The 25,507-nt window shown below is 44.0% G+C and overlaps 1 protein-coding gene across 2 annotated transcripts in view; it reads left to right on the plus strand.

Annotated features, from left to right (window-relative positions):
* Positions 1–25,507, plus strand: part of PDE7B (phosphodiesterase 7B) — a 266,850-nt gene that overhangs the window by 141,101 nt on the left and 100,242 nt on the right. Inside the window, exon 1 of one of the 2 annotated variants that reach the window (XM_045009803.1) lies at positions 123–1,001. The exons of the other annotated variant lie outside the window; for it this stretch is intronic. Coding sequence (XP_044865738.1) covers positions 764–1,001 — 238 coding nt within the window. The 5' untranslated portion in view covers positions 123–763. Of the gene's footprint in view, positions 1–122; positions 1,002–25,507 lie in introns of those variants that run through there. 2 annotated transcript variants of the gene reach the window in all.

A 25,507-nucleotide genomic window follows, 5' to 3' on the forward strand; every position in this document is an offset into this window, starting at 1 on the left:
GGCAGGAAGCCTGTTTAATTCCATTACTGTGTAGATAAATTCAAACAGCCTTCTTAATATCTTCATCATAATGCGGTCATTAGTGGAAGGGAGTGATGGCCTTCTGCCAGTCTAGCCAGCGAGAGGCAGCTGTGAACTGGTTCTGCTGGGCTGCTCAAGCTTCTCTCTGTTTACTGAGGGCTGCTTTAGACTGCACGGCATGATTTGGTGAAGCTCTTTTTTTTTAATAAACCAGCAGCTGTTTACCTGATAGCTCCTGATAACAAACCTGTAGATGAAAATGTTCCTTCCCTGCACATTTCAGCATCTTGCAGTAGGGTGACAATTCCTGGAAACAAACAAACAAACAAGCAAGCAAACAAAAAAATAAGAAGAGAAAAAGGGAGGAAAAGAAAATACCTCACTGGCTTCTCTCCCCCACACACTTTTTTTTTTTTTTTTTTTTTGCTGATGTTCCAGCTGTAGCCTGGGATTAATTAGGTGTTGTAACTTGGAGCCTGAGACAGAGGGTGAGTGGAAAAAAAATGCATCTATCTCTTAATCTCTGAGGAGGAAGAACTACAGTAACTGCTTCAGCTCACTCACCAGTGGGAACCCTTGGAAAGCACATCTCTTCACGGCGTTTGTCAAGAGGCAGGGAGGCTGCAGAAGCCTTTTCCTTAGTTGTGGGGGCCCATTTTTATTGTTTTCATTTGTGTCTGGCTAAAAAGTGTGTCCCTAGTCCAATAGCAGGAGCAGCCCTATCTGGAGAGCACAGGACAGGATGCCTGTGCTAGACAGGTTTTTTAATTCAACAGAGGTGGGTAGGCTGTGGAGGACAGGGGAAGAGCCGATGCCCTTTCCCATGGGCAGCCTGCCCAGCTATCAGCCGGGGACCCTAGCCTGCGAGTTGCCTGAGATGATCAGGATGGTAAAGCTCATTTGGAAATCCAAAAGTGAACTACGAGGGACCAAGCAAAGAGGGATTTTGGAAAATGAAGATGCTCTGGGCAGTTTATCAGGTACATTTAATATGTTCAATAAAAGGTGTGGTCTCATCTAATCATGCAAGCTGCTGGTTTCATAAAGTGGGACTCAAGCACCCAAACAGTGTTTGTGCATGTGTACAGGGGAAGGCAGTGGCTGAGAGGAGATGTGTGGAGCTTTGGGACTTAGGGGTTGTGACTGACATACTGATGTATTGAAATCCTGTACAGCAGTCTGCACCCACTTGCTCAGGGGAGTACCTGTTTCATGACAGGCAAGTGAAATAACAGGGTTATTTTCACGGTCCACCCTGATGGTAAACAGCAGGCGAGTAGGATTTGTGCCTGGCTGATCAATTTGTATGACAGCTTTGCAAGGCTGCTCTAAAAATATACATGTTTTTAACACAGGTTTTGAGCACAGCCGCCTTATTGAAAAATGTAACACTGCCAGCAATAATTCTGAAATCCCAGTTTATGATTGTGTTTGTAGAGGGCCTAGCAGCCAGGTCCACTTTTTGAGCATGCTACAGTATTTCTTTTGTGTGGTCACAAAAATTAAAATCCAGAAAGGAAGGCTGTGGTGAGGGTTTTGATCTGTGCCTCAGGAGAGCTGGGTCCCATGGCCAGCTCTGCCACAGACTGCCTGGATGATCTTGGACATGTCAGTTGGGGCCAGATTTTTAAAGGTATTTAGGCACCTGTAGATTCAGGTAGGCACCTAATGGAATTTTCAAAAGCACCAACTCTCATTGAAATCAGTTCAGCATGGTTTTTAAGCAGGTGCACAACATTAAGCACATGAATTGCCTTACTTACTTCAGAGTCAAGGGGAAGACTCGCACTGGCTTCAGTAGACTTCAGATGAGGCCCTCTGTGCCTTGGTTTCTCATCTGCAAAATGGGATTAATAACACCTCCTTTCTCCCGTCTTGTGTTACAATCTATTTAAATTATGAACTCTTTGGGGCAGGGACATGTAAATACAGTGCCTAGCACAATAATGGCACCCTAGTTGCAATCAGAAGCCTGTGCTATCATAATGCAAATAATAAGCATAAATATTAGCACTTCATGAGAAACCATCCTGTATGTGGAGTAAGTATGCTGTAAATATTCTGGAATCCATTATAAAGAGTTTGTCACACAATATGGATTACTTGAATAGTATGGGGCAGATGTAGCCAATCATCTGTGTCTCATCCTTAAATATTCGTGTTAAAAAACTGTATAATAAAAAAAGTGCTTACCTCATTTTTATTTTGGAAGTGGCGGGGGAGAGAAAAGTCTGTCAACTCCAGAGAAAATGTAAAACCTTCCACTTCCCCTGAGTGGGAACCACCAGTAACTGGTAAATTAGAAGAAGTCTTTCTACAAAGGTTGTCCTGGGTAAAGGAAGAGGCTTGACCGCTGTATTAAGTGTGTAATAAATGAGATGGGAAGGCAATGGAGCAAACTGATGGGATTGTGAGGTTTGTGTGGCAAGTGGGAACTAAATGCTCAGAAGGATGGATTTTGGTCAAAGAGAAATGAACCGATGATTCATCCACCACATTTTTCATGCAAGTAGTGCTGGAAATATTCAAAAAAGCCACCTAGGGAGAAAGTATAATCACATCATGTTCAGTGCAGCTACCATTTATTTTATGAGCACAGTTCACCTCCAGACTTATGGAGGCACCTGTGGGTGTACATTTAAGAGCAGGTGGAGAATAGTGGGTTGGTGGGGGAACAGTAAGAGAAATGTAACAAAATTTTAAAGCTATAAAGAATAGATTATAATCTTCATGGAACCTGATTCTTCCACCAGCAGGATGTGAGTAATTCCCATTGACTCAAATAGATTTTACTAATATCCTGGGAAATCTGGCCTTATGGTGCCAATTCTACTGTGTTGCCCCAGTATAAATCCAGTCTAATTCCTGAGCTCAGTTGATTTACACCACTGAGAGAACAACAGGACTCCATAACTTTCAACAGTTTACAAATCAATCCCCTATGTGATGAAGTTGACTTGGGAGGTTGGTTCTTTTTTTCCCCCCTCCCCACAGCAAGTGTCATTGTGGTTTCCCATTTTATTCAACAGCAGGTTCCTCCTATATGTGGGGAAGCCAGTAAAAATCTGTCCAGTCAGAGAGGATCTAAATACTAACTCAGAAAGCATCTGCCTCTCTTACCTTCTCTGCTTCCCCATCCTTCTCCACAGTCATTTGGAATCATCAGTAGTATGAAGCACTAGCACAGTGTTTCTCAAACTGGAGTTGCTGCTTGTGTAGGGAAAGCCCCTGACGGGCCGGGCTGGTTTGTTTACCTGCCCCGTCCGCAGGTCTGGCCGATCGTGGCTCCCAATGGCCGCGGTTCGCTGCTCCAGGCCAATGAGAGCTGCTGGAAGCGGCGCGGGCCGAGGGATGTACTGGCCGCCGCTTCCAGCAGCTCCCATTGGCCTGCAGCGGCGAATCGCGGCCAGTGGGAGCCACAATTGGCCAGGCCTGAGGACGGAGCAGGTAAACAAACCAGCCCAGTCCGCCCGGGGCTTTCCCTACACAAACAGCAACCCCAGTTTGAGAAACACTGCACTAGCACAACTTAATCTTGAAAAAGCTACTGGTGCCAGAATGGATGGTGAGGCACCATGGTAGATACATTGCTTGCTTTTTGCCTCACATAGAGACCCATTATTTTTGAGGGTCATCTGATGGCTCATTAGACGCAGCAAAATATGTCAGCTGTTGGATACTCAGCTTCATAGCGCTTGCCAAAGTAAGGGTGTTTTCATTTAAATTCTGACCTGTCCTCATGGTAACTCATCCTACATTATAGCATGTTATCTGAGGTTATATTTTCTTACCATAGCTTATGAGGTGAACTAAGAGAAACTGAACAAAAATAAGAGAAAACGTTGGGACACTTTGGAGGGAAAGGGAAGTTGTCAGGATTTCTGCTGTATTTTAAAGATTGTATTGTGGAGGTTCCTCACTTAACGTGGGCTGAACACAACCTCCCACGACTAAGCCTGAGTGATCAGACTAGACTCCTAGACCTTAAATCTTGGGTCCCCTTATCAAGAGACACTCCTCTGAGTCTTATAGCTCTTGGGGCCCTCCATAGCAATCAAGGAATATGCAGGATCTGGATCCTCTTCCCCCTGTCCCCCCCACCCCCACACACACACCAATTACAGTGTTTTCTACACATTACATAATTGTATGAGAAGATTAATCGGCAAAATCTCTGGTGAGATTTTTCCTTCACTAATTTTGAAAATCAGATCATTAGCATGCTCTTGCCAGCTTTAAGAGGCACTGCAATGATATCTGCTATGTCTGCAGACCTTGCTTTCCCTGCCTGCCCCTTGCCAGTTGTTGCTTAGTAACTTTTTCATCCAAATCCCTGTCCACACTAGCACAAACCTAAACCCTATATGATTTTTGGAGATGAGTGTTTCACTAACTGTGGCAAAAGCAGGTGAGCACATCTATATTATTATCTCTCTACCAAAATGCTAAACAAAATTAAGAACTAGAGATGGTGGAATAATGAAATGCAATTAATTTGAGGATGGGGAGGAGGTGGAAATGGTAGAATTAATCATTATTAAAAATGTTTGCAGTGGATCAAATAATAAGAATATTTATTTGCAAATAATTTTTGGAAGAAAAATGCCGGAATGTGATGGGTTCATTATTTGAACTGAATAACTCAAGCAGCTCTAACTGGCACCATGATTGAGACAGACCCTTTTCTATCCAGCACAGTTTGAACATAGTTTAAAATTTTTAGTCTATAGAAGAAGGCTGCATTACCCAGTTTTGAACTGTTCTCATTTTCTCCTACCCTCGCTTAATGTTCTGCGTAACTATCCTTTCTTCTCTTGGGTCTCTCTCTCTCTCTCGCTCTGGGCTTGTTTATATGGTTGAGTAATGAGCACTTTGGGGGTGTGGTTTCTAAAGTACACTAATGTGTTGCACATTAATTGGTCTGTGGAGATCCAGTTTGTGTGTACTAAATGTTCCCTAGTGTGGTTTAACATAGTTTCAAACAACACTATGTTAAAGCACATTAGGAAATATTCAGTGCGCACCAACCTGGTCTACACAGACAACATTAACATGCTGCACTTTAATTGATTTATAAATCACACCCCTGTACAGACCATTAGCCCACTCTGTAGACAAGCCCTATCACTCACACTGACACACTCACACACACAACATCTCCTGAGAGGAGACTGCTACAATACTTAAATTCTTCAGAGCCTTCCAGACACCAATGTTTGTGCATTTCTGAAATGACTTTAGAACAGAGGTGGGCAAACTTTTTGGGCCGAGGGCCACATCTGAATGGGGAAATTGCATGCAGGGCCAAGGCAGGGGGTTGGGGTGTGGGAGAGAGTACAGGGTGTGGGAGGAGGTGCGGTGTGCAGGAAGGGGCTCAGGGCAAGGGATTAGGGCAGAGGGGTGTGGGGTGTATGAGGGGGCTGAGGGCAGGGGGTTGGGGTGCAGGAGGGGTGCGGGGTGCAGCGGAGGCTCAGAGCAGGAGGTTGGGTGCAGGAGGTGTGTGGGGTGTATGAGGGGGCTCAGGGCAGGGAGTTGGGGTGCAGGAGGGGTGCACAGTGCAGGCAGGGGGCTTAAGGCAGGGAGTAGGGGGGTGAGGAGCAGGAGAGGTTCGGGCTCCGGGGTGGCAGCAGCATGCACGGGGGCCAGGGCAGGCTCCCTGCCTGTCCCTGCCCCGGCCCTGCGCCGCTCTGCGCCAGGAAGTGCTGCGGCCCCTGGGAGAAGGGGGACGGAGGGTTCCGCTTGCGCTGCCCGTGCTGTGCCTCCACGTACCTCCCCCGAAGCTCCCATTTGCCGCGGTTCCCCGTTCCCGGCCATTGGAAGCTGCAGGGGGCGGTGCCTGGAGGCAAGGGCCAGGGGACTGCTGCTGAGAGCGGCGCAGGGCCCACGGCTCCATGGGGGGGCAATCCCGCAGGCCGGATCCAAAGCCCTGAGGGGCTGGATCTGGCCCGCGGGCCATAGTTTGCCCACCCCTGCTTTAGAAAGCTTTCCCACCTCCCTTCCTATTTCTCCTTCTCACTGCAACTGTCCTCTCAGAAATGTAGGCCTTGAGTCACACATGCATAATGCTCATCATTAACAGAGGAGTCTGCCTCATTTAGAGAGGGAGAACAATAACTAGAGACACCCGCACCAGCATCCGGTCCATGCCGAATCTTGCAACTAAGATAATTTCCACTTCTCATTGGTTTGCCCATGACTCCTCCCTCTTTGAATCCACTGTCTCCTCCGTTTCCACTGAATCACTTTCAGATTTCATGTCATTGCCTTTAGGGCCCTAAATAACTCTTCCCCTGCTTATCCAACCTTTTCTCTTATCACGTTCCTCCCACCCCCAACTGTCTCTGCTCTGTCAATGATGCCAGCCTCAGCAAACCACTTGTCCACTTTCCCCACGGATGTGTCAGTTCTTCCTTCTGCGCTGACCTCTCTGCATGGAAGGTCCTTCCTAAGCTAGTCCACAAAGCCACTAGCCCCTCCTCTTTTAAATCCTGCTTGATGACCAACTTCTTCCTTGAAGCCGAAGAAACATGTTAACTAGCATTCTGTTTATTACTTTTGTCCATTTATTTCATCAGAACCAAACACTTTTGTCCCACTGTGGTGTGCAATATTGCCCTGTCCATCCTTCCAACCTCACCATGTATTTACTTCCTTGTTCAATCATGTCCAAAATGTATTTGTAATCTCACAAGGTCAGGGCTCTTGATACACCTTTTCAGTGCCATTACAATCATTAGCCATTGAGAGGGGACCCTCCCTACACTTTGGGGGCATGGCTATGCTAATTTTGCAGTTTGAACCAGTCAGATGCTGAGCACCCCTACTGAAGTCAACAGGAACTGAGGGTGCTCAGCACCTTACTAGATCAGACCCTTTCGTTCCCCCTTTACACATACCTACAGCATAGTAGATAGTTCCAGTGTTTTGTCTCAGCATTTGTTGAGTTCCTTACACTTTTCCTTGGACTGAAAACAGCTTCATTTGTGCAACACTGAGATATGCACCACAGGCAGGAAGGCTGTTTACTACATCTATTTCTGAACAAAACAGGGAATGTTGAAACTTGCCAAATGTGTTACATTTATTGGGGACAAAGAGAATGAGTTTGCTTGAATCAAGGCTAGCTAAGGGCATTTAACTCGAGTTCTGGCCATGAAGGTTCATTCAGTTGATATGATCATTTGCTGTGGTGGAATTACCAACTCTTTAGAGGCATGGAATATTTCTTTCTACATACTTGTAAAGTTACAGCACTGTATAAAAGTTTAGTAAAAACAATGAGGAAGGTTTACATGCAATGTGCTTTTTTACAGTACATAGGTGATTTAAATGATTTAAAGCTACAGGCCAAATCCAAAAGCCTCTATTCACTTCTTACTCAGTCCTCAGATTCAGTCCTTACTCAGGCAAAACTTCTGTTGATTTTGAAGGGAGATTAGGAAAGTAAGAACTAGAACTGAGCAAATAGTGGAGGGAAATTATATGCAAATATTTTCACAAATGCTGAATGGCTTTTCAGTTTAGTCATGCTGGCACCCGATTTTTGTTTGCATTCCCATGAACATTTGTGCAAAGTGAATTTTGTTTGCAGGAGTGTTTGGAAAAGCTCTTTGGGCAGCTGTTTTACAGTGCACACACACAATAGGGGAAAGGAAGAGAAGATGAATATAGTATACAGTTGAAACTCCAGGATATATTTAGGTAGACAGAATGTAATTATCCAAGCTGGATTTTGGCCAAGGGCTGGGAGCTAATGCCCCGGTGTACCAAAAACAAAAACAAACACAAACAAAAAAAAAAGTGACAGTGAATTTAATATGTCAATTCAGAGCACCTGTTTAAAGAATAATCTAAACATTAATAGGCCAGATCCTTGTATGATGTAACTTTGTGGAGCTCCATTGTCTGCCTATAAGTACAGGAGACACTGGATGTGGTTTAATTAGGCCACAACTTTATTCTTAAATGTCTGGGAGTACCTGGCAGATAAAATTGTATAGTGTTGGTAATTCCATAATCATTTCAATATATACCTGGGTCCGACAGCACTCCCTCTTAACCCTCATTCAAGGGGAGGATGGTGAGATCCCAGCAGTGGGTTGGCTGGGAACCAGGATGGGTAAGGGGAGGGGGTGCTGGCTCCCTGCCGTACCAGTTGTAGGAGCCCTCAGTCACCTTGTTTTCACTCCTTTAGAGAATACCTCCTTTAAACCTTTACCAATCCATTTTATCTGATCACTGTACCCCTTCCCTATGGAGTACCTGCACTGGACATCTGCCCCAAGTTTGCATAACAAGTTGCGACATCAAAGCCTGCCTGAACTGCTGTGGGGAAGCTGGAAAAAAAAAAAAAACCTTCACCTTGGCCAATCTGGCAGTCAGGGAAAATTTCCTTACCAGCCCCCTGAGAAAGGAGCAACTAGTGTAGTGCCCACAGCAGACCCTAACAAAACCCGGTATTTCACCACTTCCATGGGTGGTAGGGTGGGTGCTGCTCTGCCTGGTCCAGGTAAAAGAGAGCTTTTCCTGCTCTGGAATGTACCTATGTAGTCCCCCTCTCTTTTGGTCACCTGGATGGATATGCCACTGACCCGGTCCACAGCTGCAACAGAAAGTCACTCTGACTCTCTAGCTCTTAAAGGGGCAGATGCCTTTTCCAACAAGCCGGACAAAGCCCCCACTGCTTAATATGTGGGGAGGTCATTACCCTTAATGCAGCTATGCTGACCTGACCCATTGTTTCTTATTCTTTTTCAAAGGGAAAAGCTACTTCATTTCATTATAAGCCAGCTGTTCTTCCTAGCTTTGTTTCCAAACTGCTGAGAAAGTTGGATTGTTTTATACCCAAAATTTACCCCCTTTCCTTCACCTTTCCTTAAAAATTTAATTTATTTACTGATACGAATTCTGTGAAAATTTAGGTTACCAGCAGGATAAGTGATTGCTGTGCTATAGATGTGTCCATTCTCTCTGAGCCATCATTTATTTGGTGGGAGAGCTACAAAAGCGAAGCATATTGCTTGGGATGGACTTGCTGATGTGCCATTTCGCTTCTTGATTTTTCATTGGTAAGTGCGACATACAGAGTGCATTGCAACATATGCTTAAAAAGGTATGCAGCAAAATTGCCGAACATAAGCTCCTGGTTTAAGAGCCGGCAAAACATGCTTTTGAAGCTTCCTGCAAGAGGGGCTATATGCTGCAGAATCTTCTGTTGCTGACATTTTGGAAAGTGTGTACTTTACTTTCAAGATGCCACAAGGAAATTATATCCCTGAATATTAAGTTTTCCCCTTTAATGTAGTCCATTTCCCTCACTCTTTCAGTCTCCTGAAGTCTTTCAAACTAGGTCACTCAGGATAACCACATCAGCATACACAAACTATTGACTTTGTACAAGATGACACAACAGTTCAGAGCATACGTTTAAGGAGGAATTTTTATGTATGGGTAAACAGGCTCAAATAAGAATGTCTCATGGGGAGGGATAGCTCAGTGGTTTGAGCATTGGCCTGCTAAACCCAGGGTTGTGAGTTTAATCCTTGAGGGGGTCACTTAGGGATCTGGGGCAAAAATTGGTCCTGCTAGTGAAGGCAGAGGGCTGGACTCCTTGACCTTTTGAGGTCCCTTCTAGTTCTAGGAGATTGGTATATCTCCAATTTTTTTTTTATGCTTTCATCCCTAATTCAAATCTCTTTGGGATTTTCGAAAAACTTCTGTTGACTTCAAGTTCATTTTCTTTCATTATTTACCATATTCATGCACCTAGGCACTTCCTGGTTCTGGCCAGAACCAGAAGTGAAAGTGTCATAATATGGGAGCAACTTTGTTCCTGCAGTCTGGCCAGAAAGCCACAAATCTCTAAAACCCAACAAGAAAGTCTCTTGTGAGCTTTCCAGCCTAAGGCCCCAATTCAGCAAAGCATTTTCGCATGTCTTTAACTTTAAGCACGGGAGTGATTCCATCTCCTTTCAGCAAAGAATTTGAGCCTGCTTAGGTTAAATTAAGGTTAAGCACGTTTAAATACTTTGCTGAATCCAGGCCTCAATTTTCAGACACAATATGTTTGGATAACTCATCTCAGCTTTTAAGATAGCCTCATCACTGTCTCCATCACATACCAGCTTGCAAAGCACATTTCCATCTATCCCTGCTATTGCTACAAGTAATCTCTAAGATTACTGTATTTGAAAGAGATCTGAGGAGGGAAATCTCTCTCTCTCTCTCTCTCTCTCTTAACCTCCTGGTTGTGACAACACCTTGTGTTGAGACACTTCCACTGTTTTGTAGATGGCCAACTGCACTTTATGGCATCTTGTGAAAACATGAGAGAGAACTCCCCTGGCCCTACCTGTCCTGGACACAAATGCATGCTGTACTACAGGATGTTTGCCAGTAACAGCAGCAACAAGGTGTGTGAACAGAGGGAAAAGGGAGGGAGGACAAGGGCATGTTTAGTCATGTTGCTGCCGGGCCTGGCCAAAAGATACTCCTAGGCATCGGCAAGGGAGCAGAAGAACCCTTAGCAATTTCTAAAGGTTATTTTAGTGTAATTTCAGGCCATGCCATTTAAAGAGTGTTCTGTCAGAAAATGGAATTTTTGAAATTAGTTATTAGGAGTTGCCAGGATTCCTTTAAGCTCTGTTGTACAGAAACAATTCACAGACCAGGACATTACGAGTCTGATCCAATCCCCCTGAAGTCAGTGATGGTCTTACCATTAACTTCAGTGGGCTTTGGATCAGGCCCAAGGTGCTCATTTGTGCTGTTACCACCCACTCTGCAGCGCTGGGCCTATGAGGCCATTCCTCCTGTCCTGGGGAGCTTCTGAAGAGGCTGGCATGAATCACCCCAGAGAGCTCAGGCACGCAGAGCTTTGGGCCTTTCCCTTAGGAGGGTGCAGAATGTTTCCGTCTCTGCTCCCCAGAGTGAGGGAGCGGTCTCTGAATTCTGCAGGCTCTGCTCTCCAGCTGTCCCTGGCCCTTGCATGGGGGGGGCACATGTCGTGGGGAGGGAAGACTTGTATCCCCAGCTGCCCTTTGCTCACATCTGTGTGAGAGCTGGAAACAAACAGGTACAGTTCAAAATAGAGAGAGGTGGTCTGGAGAACTCTGCCAGTCTCCTGTGAACATGGAATGTATACCTTCATTCTGAGCTGATTAAGTGTTCTTTAGAGACTTTGGAAGCCTTTGTGAGTCTGGCTAGCTCAGGGAGCTGAGAAACGAAATACTCCAAATAACTCAGATTGAGAATATACTTCACAGTGTTATTTGACCCTTACTCTTGTGTGAACCTTCCTAGTCTGCAGGAATTTATTGTATATGACTCAAAAAAGCTCAGAAGTTTTTTTTTCCACTCAAAAAGGCATATGTTACAGAGACATACCAGATAGGAAGTGTTCTGTAGTAGCTAGTATAAGTACCTGAAAACTTCAAGTATTTAGTGGAGTAGAGGGCATTACTTAGAGCCCTTTGAATTTTTGACAGGGAAAAAAAAGGCCTGAAGTGTCAAATCATTTAGTCCATCTGGAATATATATGGACCAATTTCTGCAATCCTTAATCAATAAAAACTCCCACTGACTTCAATGGTGGGTTTGTTCAATTAACAACTGCAGAATTTGGCCCTTTGGGGGTTGTTTGGACCTTGATGTTTTGGAGATTCAGTGCAGAGAAGCCCCCAGGTGCTTATCCAAACAGCTTGTGTGTTCACAACTTTGCTTATCCAAACCTTTCCCGAATAGCCTATGTGTTCAAAACTTAAGCTGGAAATCTTATAATTATAGAGTTTTGAGCAACATTTTTTGTATTTCCTGCTTCCAGTCAGGCTAGAAATAATGCAGGAACAGCCGCTTTCACAATATTCCGTTTCTGGTCCCAGATGGGCCTGAGACTTGGAAAGGGGATGAGAGAGTTAAGAGAACATTTATTAACTTCAGAAAAGGCTCAGATCTGATCCAATTGGAGTCTTGAATGGCGGTTTGGGTCAGAGATTTTTTTTCCCCCTCAAACTGCTTCACTCAGCTTTCCTTACAGAATTGTTCAGGATAAAATTAAAGCTCATTGACAGGGACTCAAGTGTATCAAGCCAGGGAAGGAGGGAATTGCGAGAGAGATTGCTGGGTTTTATGTACTCTACTGCTTGAATATTTTACTCCATTCTTTCTCTTCATTCTACAGGCAGTGGGGAAACGTATGTTACTTACTGTTCTCACTTGGGGACTAATGCTGCCCTTGAATAAAGCAACTAGGATGGTCAGATGCAATAATGTCAGTAGCTAGGGAGCCTTCCAAAAGTGCCAGTTTAGTTTCATGTGGGAGGGGCATGCTGCATATGTAATTAGTGTGCTGGTAAACTATGGAAGAAAAGACTGTGGGGAGAGGGAAGAAGTCAGTAAGTGGGGAGACTATCACAAAGGTAGGCTCAAGCCCAATATAACTACAGGTCCTGGGCTACCTGTTGAGACAGTGTCAGGCTCTAGCGCCAGCTTTAGGAGCACCCCACAGAAGGTGTAGCACAGAAACCCATGGTCTGGGAGAGTGCAGGTCAGCACTAGGAGATGAGGAAATTAGACATTGGAGCACAGGGCAGCACCAGAGGCGACTGTGTCTGGTCTAAAAGAAACCCAACTTCTCTGAGAAATGGCCAGCCAGCTCCAAAGAGGACCCAAATTCCCCTAAGTGCAGGACAGCGAGATGATAAGAGGATCCTGGGGAGTAGAGGAGAAGGAAAGGGAGACTTGGGATGGAAAATAGGTGAAAAATCCATAATGCGCTTTGACATATTGCTGTTTACAAGCTAGCATGCTGGAGATTCACACCCTGGCTTACCACACGCAAACTTGCTATGTAGACAAGCCGTCAGGGAAAAGAGCAAAGAAGAGGATTCAGGTGGGGGAAAAATAAGAAATAGGAAGGGTCAGTAGTGGAGGGAAGAGAGAGAGTGACTTAAGAGCAGGAAAGAGAAATATGGGACTAGACAGGTAATATGAGAGAGAGTAACTCAGGAGGAAAGAGAAGAAAATGAACTTGTGGCAGATCAAAGGAGAGAGAGATGGGGAAGTCTGGGACAGAAAGGGAAGAAATAGATTGGAGGAACCTGGGATGGAAAGAGTGGGGGAGTTGAAAGAATTAGAAGGGAAGAAGAGGTAGGAAACTATGTGTGGAGTTCCCAGGGAAAGTGATGTGGAAAGATAGGTGGAGGAGACACTGGGGAAGAGGAGAGAGAACCACAGACAGAATGCACGGGGAAGTAGAAGAATTCTGGTGCTTTGGGGAGGGAGCCCAATGACCTGGAAAGTTTGGGGAGCTGGTTTTAAGTTGGGTGAGAATCAGGAGCTGTCAGGGCCCTTAACTGTGTTTCAGGCAGGGGATGCTTGGAATAAAATGTGAGTGTGTTCGGCCTTTGGTGGGTTTCTTTTTTGCCATGTTGATACATGGTTTTAAATTGAAGATAGTCTCTTATCCACCCTACCTTGGGTTTGTGAGGAAGAAAAAGGGTTGTTCTGGTCTCTGGTGGTGAGCCCTCACTGGTCTGCTTTTAATCCTATCAGCATGGAGCCTGGGGAAATGTTGCCTCTGTGTTGTCGTCCCAGGACCTGTACATCAAGGCTGGTGCCCCGAAGAGGAGGTGAGAGAGCGAAAAGAAGCAGAAAGCAGAGTAGCAAAGAAGAGAGAGGAGTGGAAACGAGACCAGCAAAGACAATGAGGAGGAGAAGGAGAGTAGTTTCTTTGGCATTGTGCATCTGCTTACATGCCACATCATTCAGTTTCTTATGTTGCTCTTATTCCCCCTTGCTTGCCAATGTCAGAATGAGGCAGCAGTAACTGTGCTCGTACATTTATATTGTTGCCACCTTTCCCACTCCACTCATGTCTAATAACTTTGGCCATTTATTGGGAACCGAAATTACAGCCTTGAGTCAAGGGCATGGTGACACAGATAAGCAGAGCACCATGCAATTGAGAATTGGCTGGCCATCATGCTATAAAACTTTAAAGATTCCCTCCAAAGGGTTTCACTTGACTGCTATTCTTTCCAGTTTTGTGCCTTACTGCCAAGTAGGGAGGAAAGGGAACTAGTTAGTTTGGGTGTCTGGGGGGAATCACAGGGTGGGTGTGCTTTCAATAAGCAATCAAAATAACATGTGGAAAATCCAGGTGTCATAATTGTCTGTACTACAGTAGCACCTAAAGGTCCCAGCCAAGATCAGGGCCTCCATTTTCAAACACAAAACTGGAGAGAGTCTCTGCCTTGAAGCATTTACTAATTTAAGACAAGATACAACCAATCGGATTAAAAATCAGGGCCGGGGGGGGAGGATTGGTGACAGGAGCACACAGTCACATAGACAAGTGTTTACAATTAGCAGGCTTCAAGTAGAGATTTTTTTAAAAAAATAGATAAATAGGAATATCAATGATACCAGTCATCCCTGTTGGCTGTCAGCCTATCCAATGTTATTCAGCAGTTTACTCTAGGTTCGTGGTAGATGTGAATCTTGAGAAGAGATTTGACAGATAGACTTTACAAATTAGTTCCAAGAAGGCATTCCATGAATAAGGGGTGGAACAGAAGAAAGTCTGAAGTTGCTTGTGGAAGGTGTGATCCTTTAGATTATCTAAACCCCACCTGTGCTAGGATTTTTATCATTTAATTTTTCTTGTCCGTTTTCTCCTAATCCTTATTTGTAATAAGGAGGATAGTTCTCTGGTTAAAGCATGGGATTGGGAGGTTTGAGATCAAGGTTCTCTACCAAGCTGTGTCATAGAACAGTGCCCTGACTTTGGGCAATTCGTTTAGACCCTGATTTAGCAAGGTCCATGGCTAACTTTAAGCAGATGAGTCTCTAATTGATTTCAGTCTGGCTACTCATGTGCTTAAAGTCTGGCATGTGCTTAAGTACCTTGCTGAACAGGGCGAGTCTTAATCTTGCAGTGTCAGTTTTCTGATCATAAAATGGGAATTAAAATACTTATCCATCGTTGTGAACTGCTTTGAGATCTGATAAAATGTGCATCGTTATGAAGCATTTTTTTTAATTATTTGAAATAATCAACTGAGTGGAGAGTAAAGTTATGACTAGTAATTAGAAAGACTTTGTACACTCCGCTAAACTCTCTCTGAGTAGAAGTTGAATGAGTCACTTGGTTTTTTTACAAAGTGCGTTACTCATAGGTACATGCCCAGTGACTGGCAAAGCAGCAGGTTAAAAGCTGAATAGGTTTTGCTTATTATGAGTGGCAATTGTGATAACAAAATTGCAAAATTTTAATTTCCTAATTAAATGTTCATGCCCCTTAATGGAGGCTGTGACACAGACCTCGTGAGACAGTTACAACATTTCTGACGTTCTCTGTAGCCAAAAATGTGCTGATGTTTGGCTTTGCTTAGAGGAGAGGGCTGGGAGATCATGTGCTTCAGGTTGGGGCTAAATACTGTAACACTGAAAAATAAAATAAAATTAAAATAAAGCACACCTTACTTAGTTATCCTGCCGGACATACAGAAAATTGTTTGCATATGACCTCATTAACAACACGAGTTAAGGACATCACAAATAAATGAGCTACATCTGAATCTAGAGCCAGACTTTCTGAAACTAAAGATTCTGCTGGTCAAATGCCCCGTCTCATCTCATCTTCTCCTCACAAGTTCCCACATCCTTCATGACTTCAACTTCCATGCTGATGATCCATTTGACACCCCCCCACACACCTATATATTTCCTCACCATCACCTCTTCACTTGATCTGCAGCCCTGGTTCAACTCTCCCACTCCCCAAAAGTGCCATACACTTGACTTAGTCTTCACCATGCACTGCTCGCTCTCTCTGATCCCTGTTGCTGTGTTATCCCTCTCTGACCATCACCTGGTCTCTTTCAGCATTACCCATCAGCCTCCACACACCTCATGCCTTGTCGCTTAATCTTTCCATGACTTCCAGATATCAGCACTGATGACTTCTCATCTGCTCTTAGCCCACTCCTCCCTGCCCTCTCTTCCCCTTCTTCCATTGATATGTTGTTGATTCTCTCTATGCTTCACTCTCCTCCGCCCTTAACTCTTTTCCCCGTCTCTCCCCCTCTCACTCCCAGCCCTGACTTACCCCCAACATCCACTTCCTCTGCTCCTGCTCTCACACTGTGCAGCATCTCTGGAAATCCATGACTTTCTCCATTAAAAATGTATTCTGTCCTCTTTCAGTTCTGCCATCTTCTGAGCTAGACAACTCTCATTCTTCAACTTAATCGAATCCCACACCTGCAATCCCAGCTGAGTTTTTTGCCATTTTTGACTCACTCCTCAAATCTTCCTCTCCTCCTGCCTCCACTTCTCTCTCTGCACAAGAATGCACCAATTACTTCCAGGTTAATTAAATACAAGGTAACCTTCCCTCTCCCCTTGGCTTACCATCCCTTCACCTCCTGCAACTCTCTCCTCCTCCTTTCTGGTCACAGGTACAGTCGTTTTTCAGTTGCTGCCCTCCTCTTCCCCTCCACTTTCTTTAGTGACCCTAATTGGAGGCCCATCACCTGATCTCCCTCTCCCCCATTCTCATTTCCTCCCTTTCTCTTCTCCTCAGCCTCTCACTATGCTCTGGCTCTTCCCCTAGCAGTGCAAGCATGTTTTGGTCTCTCCCATCTTAAAAAGCCCTCTCTTGACCTCTCCAACTACTGCCCTATCTGCCGTCTCCTTTTCATCTCTAAACTCTTGATTATGCATACACTGTCTGGAGGTCTTCTCCTCCAACTCCATCCTAGACCCACTCCAATCCATCTTTTGCCCCTTCCACTCCACTTAAACCACTCTCTAATGGTTTAAGTCTCGAATGACCTCTTCCTAGCCAAAGCTCAGGACCAGTACTCCATATTCCCTTTTGGCCACCTTGACACCTTCAACTGTGCTCTTCTTCTTAGAGTCTTGGCTTCTGTGACTCTGTCCTCTCCTAATTCTCCTCCTACCACCCTAATCATTCCTTCAGCATGTCCTTTGGAGGATTCTCCTTATCTGCCCTCCAACTTTCTGTGGGTATTCTATCGGGCTCTGTCCTGGGTCCCCTTCTCTTTTCATCTCTACACTTCATCTCTAGGTAATCTCATCTTCAAACATAAATTCAACTACCATCTCTGTGCTGACAATTCACAGGTCTACCTCTCTACTCCAGACCTATCTGCTTCTGTCTGAACTACAATATTGGCCTCTCTCCAATATCATCTCATCAATGTCTAGCCATCAATTCAAGTTCAACATTGCTAAAACAGAGCTCCTAATCTGCTTCCACGTCCCACAAAAAACCCTTTCCACTGCCTCTTTTCTCGATCACTGTGGACACCACCAACATTCTGCCTGTCGCTCAGGCCATAACCTGGGTGCCATCTTTGTCTCAGACTTCTCTCCGGGTCCTCACGTCCAGGCTATGTCTCAGTCTCGCAGATTTTCACTGCAGAACATTTTTAAGATATGGCCTTTCCTATCAATCCATGCAGCTAAAACACTCATCCAGGCTTTCATCATCTCAATTACTGCAACATCCTTCTATCTGGCTCGACACGTCCACCGTTGGCCTGCTCAGAATTCTCCTGCAAAGATCATTTTCCTAGCCTGCCACTTTGATCACATCACCCCTCTCTTTGTATCCCTCCACTGGCTCCCCCTTCTCTATTGCATGAAACAAATAAGCTACTTGTCTTCTCTTTCAAGGCCCCTCACAGCCAATCCTCAACCTGCCTATCATCTCTCATTCGTTATCAAGGTGTCGATTCATGCCTCCATTCAGCCCATGATGCCAGCCTCTGTCACCTGCTTGTTAAATTTTAAAACAAGAACCATTGTGCTTTTTCCTATGCTGCCGCTCATGCTTGGGAGGAACTCCTCATAAACATCTGCAAAGCTACCTCATTGTCCTTAAAACTCTCCTTTCCCAAAATGCCTAAAAAACATTTGACAATGGCTAGGCAGCTGATGTGTTGAGACCACTGCTTATCAAGCTGACCACTACTGTTTCATTGTACTCTTCCACCTCTGTGTCTGTACCCATCTGTTGTCTCTTGTCTTATAAAAAGGACTGGTCTATACTAACAAGGTAAGTGGATCTAAGTTACGCTAGTTCAGTTACGTAAGATATGTAACTTAAGTCGACATAGCTTAGATAACTTACAGTGGTGTCTACACCACGCTATGTCGATGGAAGACATTCTCCTGTCGACTTCTGCCTCTCAGGGAGGTGGAGTACTGAAATTGACAGGAGAGCGCTCTCCCATCGACTTATCCGTGTCTTCATCAGACACACTAAATCGATGCCTGCTGCATCAATTGCTGCAGCACCAATTTAGCTGGTAGTGAACACAAGCCCTTAGATTAAAAGCTCCTTGGAATAAGGACTTCTTTTTTTATTCTATGTTTCTACACTGCCTAGCACAGTGGGGTTCTTGCCCATGATTAGGGCTCCCAGGAGCTACAGTAATATAAATAATAACAGTAATAGTAGTAACTATCTGTACCAATGATAAATGGCAGCCTATTGATAGGGAAATCTTGCAGTGGACTTCTGTACAGGCTGTTATCAATGTTGATAAATAGACTATTATAACAAGAAAATAAACAGCTTTATGTTTTGGAACATAAAACACACCCTGCATGATACTCGTGTTTGCCCAATAGGCTCTGTACCCAATTTCACTGCCTGAGAGAGTTCATAGGACACTCTGTGGGAAAGAAACTAAATTCCTTGGCTTTTCTGAAAGCTCTGGTATGAACCCTGTTGTATCTGCCAACTGATGCTACAACACTAGAGTGGATTTAACTAGCTGGACACAATGAGTGTGCATCTTGCACATTACTGGAGCCAATGCTTAAGCCAGCATCCTCATGGCCTATAGGCAACAGGCCCCCCCCAGGTGACCCAAAAGGGAGCCTTCCTCTGGCAGAGCTAGTGGGAGCCGTTTTCCAGCTCTTTAAATGTGTTACAACCTCCTCCACCCTAATACAACTGCTGAAAAGCCATGTCAAACTTCCCATGGAAACAATTTTTCAGAACAAGGCCCTCAGCCTCTTCTGAGTAAGCAGAGAGGAAAAAATTCTTTGTATGTGCCCTAAGCTTCTTTTACTTAGTCTGCGTCTAATAAGGATGAAAAACAACACAGGAGTGTTTGAGCCACACACAGAGGCAGAAGTGGAAGGAACAGAGATCAACTAATAGGAAGCAGTAAGAAAGTAAAAAGACAGAAGTACAAGAAAATATGAATGCCAGACAGATGTCTTTGCAAAGAAAAAACTGTGTAGGGGAGAAATCAAAATGAATCCATGGGAAATTATAGCAACAATGGAAAGACAGCTTCAAATTAGTTAAAGATGGGCAACAGCAAGTTACCCAAACAGAAGAGAGAAGAGGAGCCAGGGAACGTAAACAAGACTGAACTGACAAAGGGAAGGATTTTTAATCACTTTTGTTTATGTAGTGCCATAGGTGTGTACAGGACTTTGCATGCAAATCTCATTAACATGCTGGGCTTGAGTCCAATAAAAATCAGGAGGAATTCTACTGAAGCCAGCTGAATTACACCATAGTTTCTCATAGGTACTGGAAGTAGGAGTGCTGAGGGTCCTGCCGCACCCCCTGGCTTACAATGGGGTTTCCATTATGTACAGGGTTTACAATTTGGTTAAATGGCTCTCAACACCCCCAACTATACCAATTGTTCCAGCACCCCTGGAGGGTCTCAATCTCAGGGTTGCCGTGGCCTTCTTTTCTTTATGGCTAGAAGGAAGGAGGCAGTCTCAAAGCTTTTTTTTTTTTCGCCCTGTACTTGGGTCACTGTATGGAAAAGATTGCTAACCACTGAGTTAGGCCAATGTAAAACTAATGAGTGAGGAGAATCAGGGCCAACGTCCCTGCCCTCAGGAATATAAAACAAAAGTAAGATCAAGAGACTGGAGGGTGATGGGTGTGCAGAAGACATCAGTATACAAAAGAAGGGGGATTCTGGTCTTTTAGGGGACAGGTTTTAGTGTTGTGTTTTTTTGTTTTACCAAGAATGGTACATAAAAGCTGTTTTCTTTGCAGATTTCATGTTTGATAATAATGAAGGGTGGAAAGCAGCCAAGGCAGAAGTTACACTGGAATTGGGGGGAGATATCACTTTCTTTGGTTACAGATGTTTCTGTAAACTGAGAAATTATGGAGAAATTATGAGCAAAGGTTCCCACTAGGTTCCATTTAGAAATCAGACCAGTGACATCTTCCTGCACTCGTGTTAATTCAGTGTAGAGTGCCACACCTGGAAACATGGCCAGCTGAGAAAGGCAAAAAGTAATGCTGGCTGAGCCATTGTCTGTGATTATCCTAAATCATCAATGGCAGTTTCTAAAAGCGTAACCTACTAGCTCTTGCCAAAAGACCTTACTTTCAACGGGCAGCCTCCATTTCTGGAAAACATATCCAGGAACGGCGAGGCGGAAGGAGGAAACCTGTGCAGTGCGCTTTCTTTGCTGGTTTGTTAAAGAAGACGGGGGGATGGAGGGGTGGGAAAACTATCCCTCATCCATTTGCTTGTTAGCTAGTGCCAGTCTGGATGAATTTCCAAAAGCAGGGGTGAAAGAAATTCAAAGATTTTCAATGCAATTTAGGGACTGACACAAGGAGGTAGTTGGTGAGGGTTTAAAGCTGCTAGACACTGATGTGCAGCAGCTCAGAAATTAGCTTGTAGAGTCAGCCATCGACATATAATAAACCACTTTAAGGAAGCATGAATTATGCATGAGCCACTCTGTGAAGATGTTTGGAGCTCACAGTGTTGACGTGTCACAGGTGATCTGTGCATCGGATCAGCGGTGGTCCGCTAAAGCCTTCTCGCTGTGTGGTACAGTGTTTGGTTTCCTGGGCTGGGGGAAGATGCACAGATTGAAAGCAGACCTATGCTCCTGGCTCAAGTTCCTGAATAGATCTATAATATAATTATACAGACTTAGTTAGGTCAGCGAACATGGAATCAAAAGGCACATTCTTACTTTCTCTGCAGATGTAGACCTTCTCTCTCTGCTGCCTAAAGCTGGCTGAATTCTGCTGCACAGATTTGTGCTACAGTGGCACCTTTCCAAGAGCCAACAGGAATTTGAAATGGAGCCCAGGCCTAAATACACTTTATTTAGGCTCCGAGTGGCAGCTTCTCCCACTGCATTATAATTCGACAGGAAAGAGGGTAAAAGCTTATCTGTCAATTTCTAATTTAAAACTGTGTGGCCTTAGAGAGCATTCTGATTGGCTGGAGTGTAATCTGAAGGCATACAGCCAGATTCTGCTGTCAGTTATGATAGTGGAAATCCAGAGTCACTGAACTCAGTGGAGAGACTCCCAGTGTACGCTGGTGTAAGTGAGAGCAGAATTTGCCAAGTAGTCTCTTATGACCCATCCCACTCAGCTGACACAACTAATACTGTAGAATGCCAGCCTCTCTTTCTGGCAGCACAAATATGTATCTTCCCCTACACTAAAAAGACTGTTTTGTAATGGAAGTTTAAGTGGCAGCTTGGAAGGCTCTATAAGCCATTGAAAATGATGGTGAGTTAGCAGCACTAGCCTATAGTACAGCCAAGACAAGAAACTGTGTGAGGCCCCATAGCCATTTACTGAGTCAGCAACCCACAGACCTGCCCAATCTCCCACTCTGCTAATTGAACCAGAAGGGAAAAAATTCACCATCTGACCCAAATTTGGCAGCATGGGGCCCTACAAATCATAAAGCCAACCTTGTGGTTCAGAGGCGCTCAGCTGTAGCAATGACTCCTCCTCCAGAATTTCATTACTCTTTTATAGCGGTAAAACAAAGAGGTGGTTTTATTTCCTGGGTTAGTTTTAATTCCCTTCTGCAAATATTACAGCAAAGCCAGGAATGAAATGTCAATGTTACCAGAAAAGATTAAGACTAGTTACCTAAAACACACACACACACACAAACTAATCATGTTGCTGAAGAAACAATACTTAACTTGATGGTTGTTCCCTGTTGTGAGGTAGTTCCAATATCCTGGTCTACATAAACTCTGAGGCTAATGTGTTTCTGTGACCTCCAAGATTCTTGACCCAGAATACGAGTATTACTAAACTGAAAAAGAATACTGCCAAGTTGTTGTTGTTGTTATTATTTATTATTTATTATGGTGAAGAAATGTATCCTCCCTCCTCTCATTCATAAATTCTTCTTGATTAGTATAAATCTCTGTGCTCTGACTGGCTCCTGCCCTCAAAACACCTATCCATATGCCCACTCATATGACTGATTCAGCTAATCAGGTACTAATTAAGAGCTAATCTGGATTATCAATCTACAGTTCATCAATGCAGAGTTAAGAGACGGAAGCTACGCTAACACTAAAGAACTGGTTTAAAAAAAATAAGCACCCTGTAGTCCCTGGTCCCTTCATCCATTCTCTGACACAAATCAGAGCCTCTGAAGTTCGGATTAGGTAGTCACCTTCCACCCTTTTGTCACCCTACTCTTGCCAGCAAGGTGGTGTCTTCTTTCCTTTTCAACACCCTTCAGTAAATCCAACTCGGTTCCACTTCCTGTTAGCAAGATTGAGAGGGAGGGAAGTGGGTCAGACAGATGAAATGAGTCACCAAGGCCTAATGGAGTGTCATGGGGAGCTGAGAAACTATTAGAGATTAGTGGAGGGGAAAGGAGGAAAGACCTGAGAAGGTTTAAAATATATCAGAGAGAGAATAGGACCCTCAGAAAGTTTGAGCCTCCAGGTCAGATTATACAGCCATGCCTGGAGCCTCAGCGGACCCCAGTAACGCTTCGCAGAGATCTCCCTATTTGCTTGAGTCAACCCTGCCAAGCCCTCTGAGGGTCACTCTTTTTTACTGGAAACAGAAGTGCTCTAGTAGGAAAAGGGTTCACACTCTGAAGCTCCAGCAAGCATTTTCCTGACGCACTTGTTTGAGTCAAGAACTTATTCTGCAATGAAACGTATTTCTCTAACTACTGGCTGGAAACAGTGACTAGAGTTAGCTATGATGTGATTAGCAATAAAGTAAAAATAATAGCTGGTGGGAGGGGTTGGGTTTTTTTTTGTTTTGTTTTTTTGAGGTAGGATCTTTTTTTAGGAGTATGAAATATAAAAGTAAATACACCTCTACCCCGATATAACACAGTCCTTGGGAGCCAAAAAATCTTACCATGTTATGTCGAACTTGCTTTGGCCTCAAGGATTTCCATTATTAATAGTCAGCAAATCATTTTTGTTAGAACTAACATGGTGTATGCAGTATGCTGTGCCTCCCCAAACAGCCTGGCCCCGCCCCTCCCACCTACTTCCCGCCCCCGACTGACCCCTCAGAACCCCTGCCTCATCCAACCCCCCGCTCCTTGTCCCCTGACTACCCCCTCCAAAGACCCCCCCCACCCTTCCCAAGACCCCATCCCCTATCTAAGCCCTCCTGCTTCTTGTCCCTTGACTGCCCCCTCCAGAGACCCCCTGTCCCTAATCACCCCCAGGACTCCCACGCCCTATCCAATGCCTCCTTTCCCCGTCCCCTGACTGCCCTGCCCCCAGAAGCTCCAAACCATCCAACCCCATTGTTCCCTGTCCCCTGACTGCCCCCCCCGAGACCCTCTGCCCCTTATCCAACCCCTTGGCCCCATCCCCACACCCTTAACATGCCACTCAGAGCAGCGTGTCGGAGCCAAACACACTGACGCGCTGATCCACCGGAGTGCGCAGCCCCGCCCCTCCGAGCACTGCTTTACCCCGTTATATCCGAATTCATGTTATATCGGGTCGCATTATATTGGGGTAGAGGTGTATATGTACTACTACTACTGCCATGTCATAATACAACATTTTATAATAGTTGAAATATTTCATTTTACTTTCTTTTTAACATCAGTAAGGGCAGCTGCTATTTAGTACTGACTGAAACATCATACAATATCTTCTTTTTTAGATTAAAGCACATCCTATTTGTATTGTAAAGAAACAGTTTGGCTCTACTACTACTCATATGTTATGAAAGAGTGTAAAAATAATAAAATGTAACCATTTTCAAAATACCTAATGAAATAAAGTTCAAAACAAAATTTCAGAATTTCCCAAAACTAAGGTTTTGCTAAATGAAAATGTTTTCACTTTGAAATATTTTCCCCCAACAAATGCAGGAATGTGTGTCAAAATCAACATGTTTTATTGAATGTTTCAATTTAGACAAAACAGCATTTTTTGTTGAAAAAAAGGAAAAGTTTTGACAAAAATATTCCAACTACTTCCGTCTACCAATAATCTCACCATTGTCGTTTGTGTACATAAACACAGTTATTTCAAATGTTTTTAGACCTCCAGAAACATTTTTTGCCCTTTTGATGAGTTGTTTGAGATGGGAGGGTTGGCAAGGGAATAAACTAAATAGCATGGCTGAATTTTAGGAGTGTCATTTTAAAATTATTATTTGAGACTTATTTGTATTTTAGTAGCACCTAGGAAACCCAGTCATGGATCAAGATCATGGCTATGCTAGGTGCTGTACAAACAGAACAAAAATGGTCCTTGTCCCAATGAGTTTTCTGTATAAATCCAAATAAATAAATAAATGTAGTCAGTGACATATTTTGGAATGGTTTTCTAGTCAGTGAGACTATTTCTGGTAGTAAGCACTTCACTCACCATTAAGTATCTATAAGATTTAAGTCTTAAGAAAAGACTAAAGGAAACAAGACGTACTCAGCTGCCATATGTATGTGTAAGAGAACGTAACCCAATATCTAATAGAAGTAAAAAGATTTTTTAACTGTTGGAGGAATTATTTCTATCAGCATTTCCCAGTAAAATTGAAGTGACTTAATTCCCAAACTTTCTTTCAAGACAGGCATTTTTTCAGGCTGCTGGAAGTCAGCCACCAACCGTCTGTAACACATTAGGCACTGTTTTCCAAAACACCTTGTGGATTGCTAATTGGGGTTTGCATAATACCACAAAATTGCAAACATTCCTTTGAAATAAGCAGGAATGTAAACTGCCCTTCAGGAGTAAAAGAAAAGGGAAGATCTTCTTTAAAAAAAAATGTGGTAACAATCATCTTTTAATTTAGATGAGTAAAAAATGTTACTTTTTTTTTTTTCCTGAAGAAATGGGAATCTGTTGGGGACACCTCCTAAGAACTTTGAGAAGAACAACAGTTCTAGTGGATCTTGTATATACAGTACTAACTGTTCACTCCACGAGGTAAACAGTTACGAAATGCCTCTGAAATGCAGACTTTGTGAGGCTCTCAAGGTTATATATTTTGTCACACTGCACAAAAATAAATTGTGTGTGGGAGCCGAGAGATATCTATTCCAATGCAAGTGTGCAGTCAGAGAATCAGCGCTGGCTGGAAAAGTTATGAAATGGAAAGTCTGAGGATTAAATTCTTCTGCCCTGGTGTGAATTTGAACTATCCTATACTCAATGGAATTGGATCAAATTTTACACCAGTGTAACGGAGAACAGA

The sequence above is a fragment of the Mauremys mutica genome, chromosome 3 (genome assembly GCF_020497125.1).
Source record: "Mauremys mutica isolate MM-2020 ecotype Southern chromosome 3, ASM2049712v1, whole genome shotgun sequence".
In the NCBI taxonomy this organism is placed as follows: Eukaryota; Metazoa; Chordata; order Testudines; family Geoemydidae; genus Mauremys; species Mauremys mutica.